Raw genomic sequence first — 18,232 nt, forward strand, 5'->3', positions numbered from 1 at the left:
TGTTCATGAAAATAGTTTTTTTATTCAGATATTATCTATTTGTTTTGAACAAGATGTTTGTAAAATAAGTTTAATCATATTTCATTATATATTCACAAGGTTATAATTGCAAAATATAATGATTTATTGATATACACTTAGGTTGGGCCACATTAACACATCTAATGACATTAGAACTCGGCTCTTTCCGCAATTAGTCAATATAGTGTCTGGAATTAAATGTTCATAAAATGAAATGCTTACAATAGACCACTTTAATGTTCATGAGTGAAGCACGATAATGTAGTATAGAGAATGCACATTTACTGTATATGGAAATGGAACAATACATAATTAATTATAATAAATAATACAGGGAAAAGTTACGCATGATATTAATAATAATTTGTTAATCAACGAATTATGGTAGTTTGCCTTGTTGAAATAATGCACTGTATAGGAACGTCTTATTACATTTTAAGAAATATGGCAGAAATATGACTTTCTGATCTCGCAAATGGCAATTTGAAATTCGTATTTTAAGAAAAATTGTTCAAGCAAAATCAGGTGTTATAATTTTCTATATTAAATCGACATGATTTGCTTGACTTGAACGTTCATTGTGAAATCAAATTAAAAGCGACTCCGAGGCTGATCATTTACAACATAATTACAACAATAAAAAAGAAAGAATACATCAATGACCACTCATGCCTAGAATATCAGAATTTAGCAAGGCTTCCTAAGTCCATTAAATTATACCAGGATTAAGCTAAGCTCACTTTTCACGGTTTTTCAGTAATATGCGTAATATTTACTTCTCCAAGAGTTTTTATACTTTAGATAGGAATTATCTTTATGATAATCACAATAAATCATGTTTCATTTATCAAAAATCAATTTAAGTATTTCTGACAATTGTAATAAGCTACTTAAACCTGAGTGTTAAGCTTAAGGAGTTTCGAGAAATTGGGGCCAGGACAATTGGGCTTACCTTAACCGCCTGTATGTTCTAGATGCATCAGACGCTCGCTGTTCTCCTGATCGTGTGCCTGGCGGTCGCATCCGCGGCCAACTGGAAACGAGGCTGGGGCGGCGGTGGCGGTGGAATAGGAGGTAACCATTTCAGCTTATCCACAATATAGATTCTTTGTTATGGCATTTATCTTTAACATGGGCTATATACTAGTATGGGATTTTTTCTATGGCGTTATCATGGACTATTTCACACTAAACTTAAGCCTATTAAAACTCGAGTTACCAACTAGTTTCTAAGTTCTTAGCCCAAAAAGCCATTGAATATTTTGTAGCATTAAATTTTCTGCATGTAATTCAGATTCAGAATTGTGTGTTTCTGTGATGTATGTTCAAGGACTGATCTGCTGTATTCAGTATTACAAAAGTGTATATTGAGTGTGTATTAAAGCTGCGCTCTCACAGATTCACCGTTTTATTTTTGTCTTGGAATGGGCCCATTTTGCGTAAATATCTTGAAACCAGTGATATAAGACAGCTGACAAATATCAAATCGCATTTTTTCATTTTTACTTCAGAAAATTAATGTTTTATGGCCAAAAAGCGTTACAAACGCTTCAAGAAAATTGCATAAACATCAACTTTTGAAGATAAATATAAAAACCTGCGATCTAATTTTGTCAGCGGTCTTATATTACTGGTGTCCATGCATTTTTGCAAAATTGGCTCGTTCTTAGACAAAAAAGTTGTCTAAACGTTCAATCTGTTAGAGTGCAGCTTCATCAATTGGGCCCATCAATTGACAGAGCTACGTACTGAAGTTTTTTTATCATAGCGTTGCATTGAAATCGCATATTTGACGAACAATATCATATTAAACAAACCAACACTTTTGCTTCGAATTCTACCCTTAGTCTTATGACACATGTAATTGATCATATCCGTGTGCATTATTGTTTTTTGAAATATAAACGCAATGCTGCCGAATAAGGTATTATTCTTACTTCCATTCATTGTAAATACTTAACTGACTTTCTCAAAGCCCTACACGCTTGTCCACAAATTATGCAGGTTACAACGGCGGCGGATATAATGGAGGCGGCGGATATAACGGAGGCGGCGGATATATCGGAGGCGGCGGATACAACGGAGGCGGTGGATATAACGGAGGCGGCGGATACAACGGAGGCGGCGGTTACAACGGTGGCGGATACAACGGTGGCGGATACAACGGTGGATTCAACGGAGGGTTTAATGGTGGTTACCGTCGAGGTGGCGGTGGCATCGGTGGTTACCCAGGTGTAGGCGGCGGCATCGGTGGCTACCCAGGTGTAGGCGGCGGCATCGGTGGCTACCCAGGTGGCGGCGGCATCGGCCGTCCATACCCAAGCAAGGTAAGTGCATTTTTCTCCTGTTGTTATATTTTTGAGCTGTTATTGCTGACCTGATGCATGCAGGACGATTTTTTGCAATAAATATATCTTTGATAAATTAGTATTATTATTTAAAGCTTTATTTTTATGAACATCATAACAGAAAATTAATTAATCGGCAAATTGTTTTGGTTAAATTCTACTTTATCAAGATATCAACCTGCATTGATCTGAATCTTATTTCAGAAATACGGTCGCTAGACTATTCCCCCATCAACACCCCATCCTGGTTCAACCCTACACACACCATCTTTGTACATAGACGCTCGCACTGATTGTAACACGATTGCAATAGTTTTCTTTATAATTGGCCAACAATAAAGACAAAAAATAAATTTGTATCATGTTGTTTCTCAGACGTATCAGTGATTCGTTTAAACCCCCGATTACTACCTTCATTGTTGAACACTTGTTTGTTTATTTGAGTTTATTAAGGTCTGCATTGGCTTGACCCGGCCGTGACGCCATCACAACTTCAATTGTTTTAAATGCCATAAGTGACGTGAGATAGAAGTGACAGCAATTCGCAGTCAAATCCAGACATTGGAAGACTTGAAGAAACAAAGTTAGATACAAGAGGTCCGGGTGCGATACCCTAGCTCTTTGCGAAGAGACCTCGTGGGTTTTTTAACGTGCTCGGTATAAAGCACCGATACACGGGATACAACTTTCCCGGGTTGAACCAGTACTGTGTACACAACTTGTCCAAGCACTGCCCTTTTAATACCGAGCGCCAGGCAAGGGAGCTACTTGTTCTAACTTTTAACGTATTTCGGTATGACGCGGCCTGGGATCAAACTTACGACCCGCCGCTCCGTAGGCGGACGCCTTAACCACTAGGCCACGGAGACGGAACAAAATAACTTACAAGTATCTTAAGTTCGCGTACTTCGATTGGCCAGGACTATCACGTGTCTGACTAGTAATCATCCAATTGGTTTAACAGTATAAGAATGGTTTGGCAGCAGGTCGATTACAATCGTATACGTTGCCATGGTGTTAATATGCTAGCACTAGATACCACATTGGTCTCTATAGACCTCATGATGAATACCATGCCCAAGCATCACAAGAAAATACGAGTCCATTCTCAATCTCAACTGCGACTCATTTTACCACATTACGGTGACATAAGATCAGACTTACATGATTTCCTTTTTCTAAAAGAGCATTCAGTATCCCATAGATTATTCAAAATCAAAACATACACATGTATAACACACATAAATTTTGAGTGATAACCTTTTAACTACTTACTAAATAATGCATTTATGGGAAAAATTGATAACTGATAAGATTGTGTACATAACCATGTTTTTACAGCTTAAAACGCACACATATCAAACAAGAAACGCCGCAATGTGACGAAACCAGGTTTTTAATGATTGACAGAAGAACTTCAGCCTGTGTCTGTTTTTCTATTTTTAGTAACAGTCACCTTCACCTTGAACTTAGGGACCCCAAATGCAATCCGTTGAAAGGTATCCATAAACTCTTCATTTATACCAAGTTGTGTCAGAATATGCCAACCCTAAGTTAAGTTATTCAGTTTCAAACATTTATTTTTATTTTTAGTAGCAGTGACCTTGACCTTGAACCTAGGGACCCTAAACGCAATCCCATGAAAGGTATCCATAAACTCTTCCTTTATACCTGGTTTGGTCAAGATATGTAGATCCTGTCTAAAATTATTCAGTTTCAACTGTTTTTTCTATTTTAAGTGACCTTGACCTTGCATCTAGGGACCCCAAAACGCAATCCCATGAAAGGTCATCATAAACTCTTCCTATAGACCAAGTTTGGTCAAGATATGTCAACCCTAACTAAAGATATTCAGTTTGAACCATTTCTCTATTTTTAGTAACAGTGACCTTGACCCTAGGGACCCCAAATGCAATCCCATGAAAGGTATCCATAAACTCTTCCTATAGACCAAGTTTGGTCAAGATATGTCAACCCTAACTAAAGTTATTCAGTTTCAACTGTTTTTCTATTTTTTGTAACAGTGACCTTGACCCCAAACGCAATTCCATAAAAGGTATCTATAAACTCTTCCTGTACACCAAGTTTAGTCAAGATATGTCATCCCTAACTAAAGTTATTTAGTTTCAACCCTTTTTCTATTTTTACTAACAGTGACCTTGACCTTGAACCTAGGGACCCCAATCGCAATCCCATGAAAGGTACCCATAAACTCTTTCTATAGATCAAGTTTGGTCAAGATATGTCATCCCTAACTAAAGTTATTTAGTTTCAACCCTTTTTCTATTTTTATTAACAGTGACCTTGAACCTAGGGACCCCAATCGCAATCCCATGAAAGGTACCCATAAACTCTGTCTATAGACCAAGTTTGGTCAAGATATGTCAACCCTTACTAAAGTTATTCAGTTTCAACTGTTTTTCTATTTTAGTAACAGTCACCTTCACTTTGAACCTAGGGACCCCAAATGCTATCCCATGAAAGGTCATCATAAACTCTTCCTATAGACCAAGTTTGGTCAAGATATGTCATCCCTAACTAAAGTTATTCAGTTTCAACCATTTTTCTATTTTTAGAAACAGTGACCTTGACCTTGACCCTAGGGACCCCAAATGCAATCCCATGAAAGGTATCCATAAACTCTTCCAATTGACCAAGTTTGGTCAAGATATGTCAACCCTAACTAAAGTTATTCAGTCTCAACTGTTTTTCTATTTTTAGTAACAGTTACCTTGACCTTGACCCTAGGGACCCCAAACACAATCCCACGAAAGGTCTCCACAAACTCTTCCTATTGACCAAGTTTAGTCAAGATATGTCATCCCTAACTAAAGTTATTCAGTTTCAACTGTTTTTCTATTTTTAGTAACAGTGACCTTGACCCTACGGACCCCAAACGCAATCCCATGAAAGGTCTCCATAAACTCTTTCTATAGAGCACGTTTGGTCAAGATATGTCAACCCTTACTAAAGTTATTCAGTTTCATAGGTGAGTTTGATGCAGCCCGGCCGCCAGCCCGCCCCACCGAACGACGACTCTGGCCATTCTAATAACCAGGTTTCACTATGTGAAAACCTGGTTAATGACTGGGGAGTGCTAAAAGATTTACAGTGATCAATAATCGTCTCATACATAGAAATACCGTGTTTTCTGCACATTTATTTCAAATTAAACATGGCATCCTTCATTAGAACCATTGCTTTAGATATTTATTCATCCTTTTCGGTAAATTCAAACAAGTGTATCAACTGTGGTACTATTCTGGAATAAGAGTGCATTTTTGAGAATATTGACGAAATGTTGATATAGACATATTCTATGAGAATATACATGAAAACATATATATTCAGTTTTTAAAAGAATAAAATGCAGTAATCTTTGAATTATGCTATGCCATGTGGTAAAATGAGTTAAGATTGAGAATTGACTTAAGTGTTTTGGGGGGTTTGGGGATGTGTCATTCCCGACTCAAAATAAAGCCTGATGAATTATCCTTTATATGGTACCTGTCAGGAACAGGAGTCAGGATCCTCTGGATCAAGGACAATATTGCAGTTTAATTATACCATATGTTTTAATTTCTTTCAATCTTTCACATATTTGTTGTAAAGGATGAAAGCAGGTCACATTTCAATGTACTATTAACATTAATTATAAAACACATACTATTTTTTTTAATATTTAATCACAGAAGCTAACATTACAAAGATACAAAAAAGTGTATGAAATGGGACAAAATAAATATATGACTTGCTGGTGCACTAAGTACAATTAACAAGAGCTGTCACAGAGACAGCGCGCTCGACTATTCCGCCGCTTTTCAATGGATTGAAACGTTTTGGCGAAACATGCATGGATCACTGTTAGATCAGATTTCAATGCAATACATGGTTTGCTGAGATATTAACATAAATGTGGTTCCATGCAAAATTTTAACGAGAATTTCTAAGTCTAATAATAAAGGGCCATTATTTGCAAAATACAGTTATCTAACTTTAAGTTGGGTGGTTGAATACCATTGTATACAGTCTCAATGCAATACATCAAATAGTTGCTGAGATATTATCCTATGTGTGCTATCATGCAAGACCTTAACCTGAATTTCTAAGTCGCATAATAAAGGGGAAATTTTATAGAGTTACCTTACTTGATTAAATAAGGTTAAATAGATGGCAGCCTGTGTGTAAAGTTTCAATGCAATACATGATGTATTCGCTGAGGTATTGACTTAAAAGTGGTTACATGCAAAACCGTAACCAGAATTTCTATAACCGTAACCAGAATTTCTATGTCGAATAAAAAAGGGGCCATTTTTTTAATTTAATGCAAACTGGAATTATGTTACTTGGATATTTAAGTAGATTTGATGGTTGAGTACCATTGTATTAAGTCTTAATGCAATCCATCAAGTAATTGCTGAGATATTAACCTATGTGTGCTTACATGCAAAACCTTAACCAGAATGTCTAAGTCAAATAATAAAGGCCCATAATTTGCATTATATTCAAAAAAGTGTTATCTGAGAATACATATCTAATGTTTCAATGCAATACATGATATATTTGCTGAGATATTGACTTAAATGTGGTTACATGCAAAATCTTAACCAGAATTTCTAAGTCGATAATAAAGGGCAATTATTTTGCATTAAATGCAAACTAGAGTTATCTAACTTGGTTAATTAAGTAGGTTGGATGGTTTACTACCATTGTATAAAGTCTCAATGCAATACCTCAAGTAGTTGCTGAGATATTAACCTATGTGTGCTTACACGCAAAACCTTAACCAGAATTTCTAAGTCAAATAATAAAGGGCAATTATTTGCATCAAATGCAAACTAGAGTTATCTAACTTGGTTAATTTATTAAGTTGGATGGTTGAGTACCATTGTATCAAGTATCAATGCAATACCTCAAGTAGTTGCTGAGATATTAACCTATGTGTGCTTACACGCAAAACCTTAACCAGAATTTCTAAGTCGAATAATAAAGGCCTATTATTTGCATTATATTCAAATAATTGTTATCTAACTTCATTAATTTAGTATCTTAGATAGTTGGGAATACATACCCAAAGTTTCAATGCAATAACTGATGTATTTACTGAGATAATGACTTAAAGGTGCTTACATGCAAAACCTTAACCAAGGTGTGACGCCAACGCCGACGCCAGGGTGAGTAGTATAGCTCTCCTTATTCTTCGAATAGTCGAGCTAAAAATGAAATATTGCAGCTAAACTTCAAGTGTGAATATGTTTTGTTTCTGAGCACTGAAATTATGCAATAAATCGAAGCTGTTTTTACTTATTTCATTTCAGATTTTTTTGAATATTTTATTAGTAAGGAGTAAATAAATAACATTTTTCCGGGTTCATGCCCCCCTCAAAATAGGGAAAGAAGGTCGGAAAATCTTCTCTTTTTAAGCAAATTGTTCCTTAAATATTTTGTTACAAATTTTTTTTAGTAACATCTACACAATCAATATCAACATCACTGGTATTGTTAAAGACAAAAAACACTTCATTTTCAACTTTAAAAGAAAAAAAAAAGATTACCAAAAAGAACACAATTATTTCTTAAGGCAATAAAAAGGTTAAGGGTTTGGGAAAAAATGAGGGAAAGTCTTGAAACCTGAAACAAACATTTTGTTTTACCTAAGAAAAACTTTTTGCCTGGTTACACAAACAGGTCCTCAAAAAAAATTAAAAAATATATAGATACATTTTCTTGCTTTATTTTGCTGTCATCTTTATACAATATGATTGAGAACAAAAATAACATCACAGTTTGAAAACTAACATTTTACAATTGTGATAACTTATCTAAATTATAAATGAGTCTCAACATGTTTTAGCGAAAAAAGTGCATTAAACACAGTGGTCTCAATAATATCGAGCCCTATTTGGGTAGAATGTTTGCAGGGCATTCTCAAAATAAAAAAGCAGGTTTTTTACAATTTTTTGAAGCCCGTAGTGATGTTAGAATTCAGGCTTGTTAATACCGAAGTCTTACTTAAATTGTATGGACAGAAGGAATGAATTTACAATAACTTTCAAACATGTACTACCATACTGAAACATAAAATTTACATATAATACAATAGTTTGATACAAAGTATTGAAATTTGGTGACGTTCTGTGCACACAAAGACATGTTTATAGTATTTATTTTTAAAAAGAAGTCCAACAGAACAGCAGGGATTTTGTACAATACAATTATGATATAGTTACGGCACTCATAACCCCAGTTATTGAAATTATACACCAGTGCCTCAGCATTAATGTAAATACCTTCAATCACGTGGGTTGAGAGTGGAGTAAATATTTTGTACCATGTTGTCAAGGGAAATGTTCTATACCCGGCATATTAGTGAATTGTGTTGTTATTTATCCACACGCTACTTATGGCATTGTGAAGCTCCGCCTTCTAGTTTAACATTCAGATATTTGGGGTTAATGTGTTGACGAAAAACAAAGAGAACACTCAAACATCGTACAAGAAGACATCAACACAGAATGATCATATCAGCTGTGCATGGTTCAAACAATACCAACCTTTATACTTTAATATACAACAGTTTTAAACTGATAATAGTTTCTTATTCTTATTTAAGTTTTGAGTTCATTCACAAAGTTTTTCATAATGTAGCTTATTATTTTCAATTTATTATTTATATATTAAATGAATTTAAATCACATGATTAAAACAATTAACTTCAATGTGTGTGCCAGTTTAATCACCAGGATATTTTTTCTAAATGAAATTGTTAACAAATAAATTCCATTTAGAGATCATATGTATACAATATTCCATTAAGAGATGTATACAATATTCCATTAAGAGATGTATACAATATTCCACTTACAGATGTATACAATATTCCATTAAGAGATGTATACAATATTCCACTTACAGATGTATACAATATTCCATTAAGAGATGTATACAATATTCCATTAAGAGATGTATACCATATTCCATTAAGAGATGTATACCATATTCCACTTACAGATGTATACAATATTCCATTAAGAGATGTATACAATATTCCACTTACAGATGTATACAATATTCCATTAAGAGATGTATACAATATTCCATTAAGAGATGTATACAATATTCCACTTACAGATGTATACAATATTCCATTAAGAGATGTATACAATATTCCACTTACAGATGTATACAATATTCCATTAAGAGATGTATACAATATTCCACTTACATATGTATACAAAATTCCATTTAGAGATGTATACAATATTTCACTCTGAGATGTATACAATAGTATTAGACTTTGTTAACATACATTGTATATTTTCTGGTTTTCATAAACTCTAGTTTTGTAGGCATCATCACATAGCATAAATATTTAGTTGATTGAAACTTTTTTTATCCAATATCCAAATACATTGATTTTTTCAATAAAACTGTATCTAAAAAAGAATTGTGTGTTATAACTTAAAGAAATTGTTCATTCTTCTCAATGAACCACAGAATGCCCACTGTCTTGTGTAACACAGTCTGTAGAGTTGATGTATGATAAATGTGTACGTAAACATGATTTACTGACATTATTGATGAGACCAGCTACATAAAGGAGGTTGTTATGATAGTGAAATGATCATGATGCCAAAGAGAAGTGAAATAAAAACTGTGGATTGTGGCAGCGTCCTCTTGGAGTGTTCACCTGCCTCCAGCCTGCTCCGTGAGGATACAAATCTCCAGCTGATTACCAAGTCAAGGAAACAGTTATAACACAGGACAGGTATTATACTGTAGATATCATATGACTAGATTTACTTCTCAATTGTTCCAAAATATTGCTTAAGATAAATAACAAAACGGACACATCTCTCAGTATCTGGCAAATGTGAACTATTATTCAAATGAAATATCGAGCAAGATTCAAACTGTAAAGGCAGCAAATAGAGTTTTCACTGTCTATGAAAACAGTCTCTATAATTTATGAAAAGCCAAAAACCATTTATGAGCACTGTTATACAATACAAGGATACCACTCTGAGGCCTCTCTCAACGGGGTCAATCAGCAAGAGCCCCCGTGGCTGATAAACATTCTGGTTCTGCTCATTAACGTATGCACGAATCTTCTTCAACATCTGTAATAGAATATATATCATGCATGCTGTTAAAGTCCTCCCCTGTCATTCAGAAAAAGCAGTTGTTAGTGCACTAGCTTTTCATCAAGGCGACCTGGTTTCGATTCCAAGACTGGGCGTATGTCAGTTTGGTTAGTGGTCACCAAGCCGAAGAAGTGGGTTTCCTCCGGGTACCATGGTTTCCCCCACAAAACAAAACCTGACTCTCGCACAACATCATGCCAACACGAGTCACTTAGTATAAATTATCTTTTTTTCTTCACAATTGATGTTAAATATATTATGTTTAAACTAAACTTCTCATATATACCAAGTTTGGTCACAATATGTGACCTCAACTAAAGTTATTCAGTACTAACCATTTTTCTACTAAAAATGTAACCTTGACCTTGACCATCACTCCCTGAGCCCCTAACAAAATCCCATAAAAAGGTCTCAATAAACAATTCCCATTATATATTAACCAAGTGTGGTCACCATATGTCAAACCTAACTACGACGTATGTCATTCTAAAAACCGTGCCCGTCAAAAGAAATAAAAAAGGAATTTAAAAAAATCAGGGGCCATTATTTGTATTTAAAGTTGGTATGTAACATTATTGAGTGATTGCTGTAACCAACTGTGTGATTAGAGTATTAGGTAAGTTGATTGAATAAATGTTAAAGAAGTATTTAGTGACCATCCCAATTTGCCTTTAAACTTTAGCAGGACACAATGTTCCACTTACAGATGTATACAATATTCCATTTAGAGATGTGTACAATATTCCACTTACAGATGTATACAATATTCCACTTACAGATGTATACAATATTCCATTTAGAGATGTGTACAATATTTCACTCAGAGATGTATACAATAGTATTGGACTTTGTTAACAATGTGCCCTAAAAATTTAACTTAAGTCCCTTAGTCAATCAGGGGCCAGAATTTGTATTGAGGATGAAATGGTGTCATGTAACCTAATTGTAAGATAGTTCTCATTAATTGTCCAAAGTATTAAGTCAATTATATGAAGGGTAAAGATCTTATTAGCAAATATTAAAAGTTGCCCTAAAACACAATGAGCCCTAACACTTTAACCTCAGTTTCTAAGTCATTCAGGGGCCATAATTTGCATTAAGGATAATATGAAATTATGTAACCTCATAACAACTGTGAAGTATGAAGTGAATCAAATGAAGGGTATTGGAGGGTATAGGTGAAAATGCCAACTTGTCATAAAACTTGAACCAAACGACGATGCCGGGGCACTTGTAAAGCCTTCTTATTCTTCGAATGGTAAAGCTAAAAATTGGTGCTTTGAATGTACAAAAATTCATCTTTTAAATTTATTCTTCTGTCATTTGTTGGGGCAATTTTTAAATACATGTATATTAAAGAAAGTCCTGATATCTATGTTGAAGTCCCATAACAATAACTGTTCTGTGCCGTGTACAGTATGTGTTTTTATTATGGTTAACTGGTCAAACTGTCATGCCTAATATGCCACAACTGTTACTGCATGGCAAAACACTGCCAAACACACCTGGACACAGATCATTGTTACTATGTTATATGATATAGTTCTTTTATCACTGCTTTATATTATATGTATCTCTGTGTACATTCATTATTTCATATCAAACTTTGATAGTCGATATGAAGTTGTCCCAAGCTATCCATCAGCTAATAGATTTAAACAAGAGCTGTCACAGTATGTGACGAATGCCCCCAAGGTGACATTGACCTACGAACAAGGTCAGTACATGAAAAGTTGATCCTGCCTTTACCTGTCAAATACATATGGCAAGTTATTTTAAATTGCCTCTGTGAACATAAAAATATACCACCCATACTTGACAACCTACACTGTTATGTCCTTATATTCAGAATTCCCTTGTGAATAAACACTTAGTGTATCTTTCACCTTAGAGGTAGGGACATGGGTCTTGCACACGACACTTCGTCTTCGTATGTGGAACACATGTAGCAAGTTATTTTAAAATCTGTCCATACAAGAGAAAGTTACAGCCCGGACACGACAACCTATACTCTATGTCCTTGTATGCAGCACTCCATTGTGAATAAACACTAAGTGTGACCTTGACCTTTGAGGTAGGTACACGGGTCTTGCAGGCGACACGTCGTCTTGGTATGTGGAACACATGTGGCAAGTTATTTTAAAATCTGTCCATACAAGGGAAAGTTACAGCCCGGACACGACAACCTATACTCTATGTCCTTATATGCAGCACTCCATTGTGAATAAACACTATGTGTGACCTTGACCTTTGAGGCAGGGACACGGGTCTTGCACGCGACACGTCGTCTTGGTATGTGGAACACATGTGGCAAGTTATTTTAAAATCTGTCCATACAAGAGAAAGTTACAGCCCGGACACGACAACCTATACTCTATGTCCTAATATGCAGCACTCCATTGTGAATAAACACTAAGTGTGACCTTGACCTTTGAGGTAGGGACACGGGTCTTGCACGCGACACGTCGTCTTCGTATGTGGAACACATGTGGCAAGTTATTTTAAAATCTGTCAATACAAGAGAAAGTTACAGCCCGGACACGACAACCTATACTCTATGTCCTTATATGCAGCACTCCATTGTAAATAAACACTAAGTGTGACCTTGACCTTTGAGGTAGGGACACGGGTCTTGCACGCGACACGTCGTCTTGGTATGTGGAACACATGTGGCAAGTTATTTTAAAATTTGTCAATACAAGGGGAAGTTACAGCCCGGACATGACAACCTATACTCTATGTCCTTATATGCAGCACTCCATTGTGAATAAACACTAAGTGTGACCTTGACCTTTGAGGTAGGGACACGGGTTTTGCACGCGACACATCGTCTTGGTATGTGGAACACATTTGGCAAGTTATTTTAAAATCTGTCCATACAAGGGAAAGTTACAGCCCGGACACGACAACCTAAACTCTATGTCCTTATATGCAGCACTCCATTGTGAATAACACTAAGTGTGACCTTGACCTTTGAGGTAGGGACACGGGTCTTGCACCCGACACGTTGTCTTGGTATGTGGAACACATGTAGCAAGTTATTTTAAAATCTGTCCATACAAGGGAAAGTTACAGCCCGGACACGACAACCTATACTCTATGTCCTTATATGCAGCACTCCATTGTGAATAAACACTAAGTGTGACCTTGACCTTTGAAGTAGGGACACGGGTCTTGCACACGACACGTCGTCTTGGTATGTGGTACACATGTGGCAAGTTATTTTAAAATCTGTCCATACAAGAGAAAGTTACAGCCCGGACACGACAACCTATACTCTATATCCTTATATGCAGCACTCCATTGTGAATAAACACTAAGTTTGACCTTGACCTTTGAGGTAGGGACACAAGTCTTGCACGCCACACGTCGTCTTGGTATGTGGAATACATGTGGCAAGTTATTTTAAAATCTGTCCATACAAGGGAAAGTTACAGAGCCGGACGGACGGTGCGATTTTAATATGCCCACCTTCGGGGGCATAAAAAGCTTAAATCAGTAATTATACCTGCTCGTAATGTGTGGAAATACAGATGTAGGAGAGGTAGGCGGTAAGACAAGCCAGGCAGCTCTCACAGTACGTCTTTCCACTCAACGTCTCAGCCTCCTCGTACATGGCGTTCAGCTTTGTTACCGTCTTCTGGAATGTCTGCACATCAATCTGCAACAGGTGAATACAGTTTACTTAACTTGGTGTTTTGAAGATGTTTTGAAATATAGGTATGATAGGATAAGCATTAACAGTCCCCCCCACCACATACACACACATCTGCCTAAAAATCAAACCTCAACTTAAAGAGTACAACTTAAATAATTGATTGTCAAGACTATTAAAAACTCCTTACATATCTGAACAGACTTTAACATATAAGAAACAACAGTAAATTGGTATTATTCATTTCTAAAATAATCCAAATTGTTTTATATAGCCTGGCTTATGCGGAGTAGTAAAGGTTAGAATTTAAGCTAGTTAATTCAATAGCCTCACTTCAATGACTGTGACTATAACTGTTAAACATCTGCGAAAGTACAATATTCTGGTATGTTCTGTTCTAAATATATGGGTTAGGCACTATGGTAAAGCTTTATTATAGTTAATCAAGGTAATGTTAGTTTAGCCAATTACTGAATTAGGCTCCAACCATAACAATTTGAAAACGTGTATACGGGACATAAAAATGAAAGGATGCAGATAGCGGATTCATATGCCTCAGGACTCACTGTCTTTGAATTTACTAAATGGAAACATAATTTGCATGCAGTTCTAGATGTTTATTGATAGTTGTACAACTTGTAAGGATGAATGAACATCCGCTTGCATCACATTCTGTAAGTATCTAGTCAGTACTCAAATTGAATGTTCTGTTGACCCGTACATGTATATCATATATTTGCCTGAGCAAACTGTTCAAAGAAAAACTTTCAATTATTCCCTATGGTCATTTATATCTAACTCATGTACACATAAGGTTGTGATGTCAGGATTTTCTATTTTCAGTACAAATATTTATTAAGAATGATTTTTCACCATGTAACTTCAGAAACGATACAAATTTTCGTAAATCACCTTATTGAATACAAAATCATAAGACAAGTTTAAATTACCCAATAGTAGATCCGTCAGAACAGCTTCTCTAAGTTTGAGAGAAAATGTTATTAAGCATGAGGAATGTTTGTGCACTTTTCGATCTCTTGACTATTTTGGTTAGACAGTCCACTATTTGTAAAGTGTTGAAAAACGACACAAACATGATTACAACTTTATATCGTTAGGGTCTTAATAGCCAATCAAATTATTTCCCTTTTCTTGCTAGGATAGACGCATCTTTATCAGTGGTGGTTACATTTTGACAACATCTTTATACTTTTCAGTGGTAAAAAATTGACAAATAAAATAATTTTTTTATTTCTGTCTATTTATCTGTCCGATGTACAAACCTTTCCCTCTAACTCCTGTGGAAACTTAGTCGTAAATGCCAGCTGTGTCCCATTAGTGTAGTCTCTTTGCACAAACACTTTCGGACATTGGTTCACGGGAATCCGTGACAGGTCATCCATTTTTTGACCTGTAATAAAAGAACATAAATATTTGGACAAATCTTCCTCAGGTCATGATTACAAAGTTGATGGAATGCTGTAATTTTAATTGATTGTAGAATATATAAGTTGGTTGAGGACTCTTATCTGAACAGGTTATTTATCTTTTGACCCAAAATTAAAGTACATAAATATTAGGGCAAATCTTCCCTAGGTCAAATGACAATGTTGCCAAAATTTTAACTGATTGTTGGACCAATATGCTTTCATTCTATATTTTACAAACCACCAGGATCCACAACAGTTATTGTTGTAGGAGAAAGGGAAAAAACAAAATTAAAATTTGAAAACAGCTTTTCATTTTTTTGTCCGAGCAGGTGTCACCTTCATATTGCACTTCACTTTTGCTGTGGTACTGCAGCATTTATGCTAGAATATTTTAGAATAAACAGGTTAAATCAGAGAAAAAAGTGACATTATGATTTGATTCACATTTGTTGTTTATTTAACATGAGGTTAGTAGATTATCACCTAAAGTCTCACATAATGTCATCTCAGGGTCTATTTAAATGTTTTGGATCTTTTTTTAATACCTTGAATAATATTGAAAAATTTGCTGGGGATAAAGCTTTCATCACACATTTCAAAACCTATCTTGACATTTGTTTTAACAATTTCCTGGATATCCACCAAACATATCAGCAAATACTATAATAAAGAATCAGAGGACACATGAATTAGAGAGTTTGCTCACATTTCTGTCAAGAAATTATAAAAATTATGTTCAATGTATGTTACATCAACATAATGGAATACTAATCTTTTTGATTTTAGCAGGCTGTTCATGCTCTTTACCTATGGGTGGGAAACTTTATTGAATAACTATCTAAGTTTCAAATCTCAAGACATTTTTGACAGTTTTCAACAATTTGCAATATGTCGTAAAATGCTGACGAATATATTCGCAAATGAGCACCCAGTTCACGTGATCTTTCCAGACATTGAATAGTTCTGACTATGTTTGACTTAAATATATGTAGGTGATATTATGACATAAATTGATGATTTCCTGACAATTTAAATAGCGGGATGAAACCAAATTACAGAGGAGAAAATAAAAAATGTAACATTTTCAATTTTTTTTTTTTTCCGAACAGCAATTTTTGAAGCAGCAGGTTGCAAACCGTAAAATAAAAAAAGGTGAGTGGCCTTGAATAGATAAGTTGGTTGAGGGCTCAAATCTGAAAAGTACACAAATCCTGATCACCAGTTAAAACATGCTTTTTTATGCTATAGATCAATACAGATGCCTTAGCAACACCGGCAAAGTTTTGTCTTGTTTGTTGGTTTATGTAGTTTCCTAAATATCCCATTTATTGTTTTAACCTTAAACAGTCAAAATGTAGCATGCTGGAGATTGAAGTTAAAAGGTGTGTGAGCATCTTTGAGAAACTAAGAATATAACTTGGCAGCTTAGTGGTAATGTACATGTCAGTTTTTTTTCGGCCACATTTCCCTCCTGAAGGACATTGAGCAATTGAAGTAATATAGTGTCATTCATAAATATTACGATAGGATTGTTGAATAAAAGGTTTATAAACAAGTTTAACATTAAATGTATCATTTTAGTAGTATTCCCCTTTATCCCAAAATGAGGCTATTTTTCTCCTATCAAAGGGCCCTGCCACCTTAAAAGTGGGAAAAATGCTGCGTGTTCATGTAATTGCGAATGTGGCATTTGGCAGGTGAATTTTATATAGCAGGGCTTGTTCAAAAATATGATTCCATGCAATAGTATAAGAATTCGGGCTTGTTCATCCGAAAGTCTAATTTCGATGACTGTATATCAATAGCCACATCAGTCTTAGAAGATTTTAATATATGTGATCATGTGCAAATGTTAAAAAAGTTCCCTTAACACACATTATTGTGACTAGTCATAACCATTGAAGTTTTCAAAATTCAGCAAAACATTTTTCGAATGATGTATTATTTAGGAAAAAAACACAATTTTTATGGCTTAAACCGTTACCAAAGGTTTAAGAAAAATGCATAAGACATCAATTTTTGAACTGATATTTTAAAATCTGCGATATAATTTTTTGTCAGCAGTCTTATATCTCTGGTCTCCATGAATTTTCGCCAAATTTTACTCGTTCAGACAAAAAATAAAAATGTTGTCGAAATGTTCAAACTGTGAGAGTGCAGCTTTAATAAGTTGATAGAATGGTGATTTAATGTCCATTAAATCAACGATTTTCAACATAAATTTGAAATGTATGTCAAATGATAATTAACCATAATTTTATCAGATGTTGACATATTTACCTAAGTATGTTTAATAAAACGAAATTTAATCAACAACGTCAATAACTGAAAAAAACTCTCATAAAGACTTGCAAATAATAACTTCAATTATGTTCGGATTTGGGCACTCAACCAGTAGACAGAGAAATGATATATGATATTTATTTTACCCATTTGTTGACGTCGGGTTTTTCACAACGAAACCATTTCTCAATATACGGGCACTTTATTATGATAATATTTTCTAAACACAGTTTTCATTGGTTGAAGAATGAGACAAATGTTTTGATTGGCATATTAACATAAACTAAGCTCAGAGTAGTATGTAACCCTAACACCCGCGTTTTTCATCGGCTCATTCAGGCGCTCATTGTC

The 18,232-nt window shown here is 35.0% G+C and overlaps 2 protein-coding genes across 2 annotated transcripts; one reads left to right on the forward strand and one right to left on the reverse strand.

Moving 5' to 3' along the window:
- The first annotated feature begins 995 nt into the window (after positions 1-995).
- LOC128211740 (uncharacterized) lies at positions 996-2,588 on the forward strand. Its single transcript, XM_052916772.1, has 3 exons — positions 996-1,095; positions 2,026-2,348; positions 2,574-2,588. The coding sequence occupies exons 1-3, from the start codon at positions 996-998 to the stop codon at positions 2,586-2,588; spliced, it is 438 nt and encodes a 145-aa protein (XP_052772732.1).
- A 5,483-nt stretch (positions 2,589-8,071) lies between these two features.
- LOC128211850 (golgin subfamily A member 7-like) lies at positions 8,072-18,117 on the reverse strand. The gene is made up of 5 exons (XM_052916944.1): positions 18,028-18,117; positions 15,452-15,579; positions 14,022-14,174; positions 10,388-10,489; positions 8,072-10,097 (listed from the first exon to the last, which is right to left on the reverse strand). The coding sequence occupies exons 1-5, from the start codon at positions 18,029-18,031 to the stop codon at positions 10,056-10,058; spliced, it is 429 nt and encodes a 142-aa protein (XP_052772904.1). The 5' UTR covers positions 18,032-18,117; the 3' UTR covers positions 8,072-10,055.
- Between the last annotated feature and the right edge of the window lie 115 nt (positions 18,118-18,232).

The sequence above is a fragment of the Mya arenaria genome, chromosome 12, assembly GCF_026914265.1.
Source record: "Mya arenaria isolate MELC-2E11 chromosome 12, ASM2691426v1".
Classification (NCBI taxonomy): domain Eukaryota; kingdom Metazoa; phylum Mollusca; class Bivalvia; order Myida; family Myidae; genus Mya; species Mya arenaria.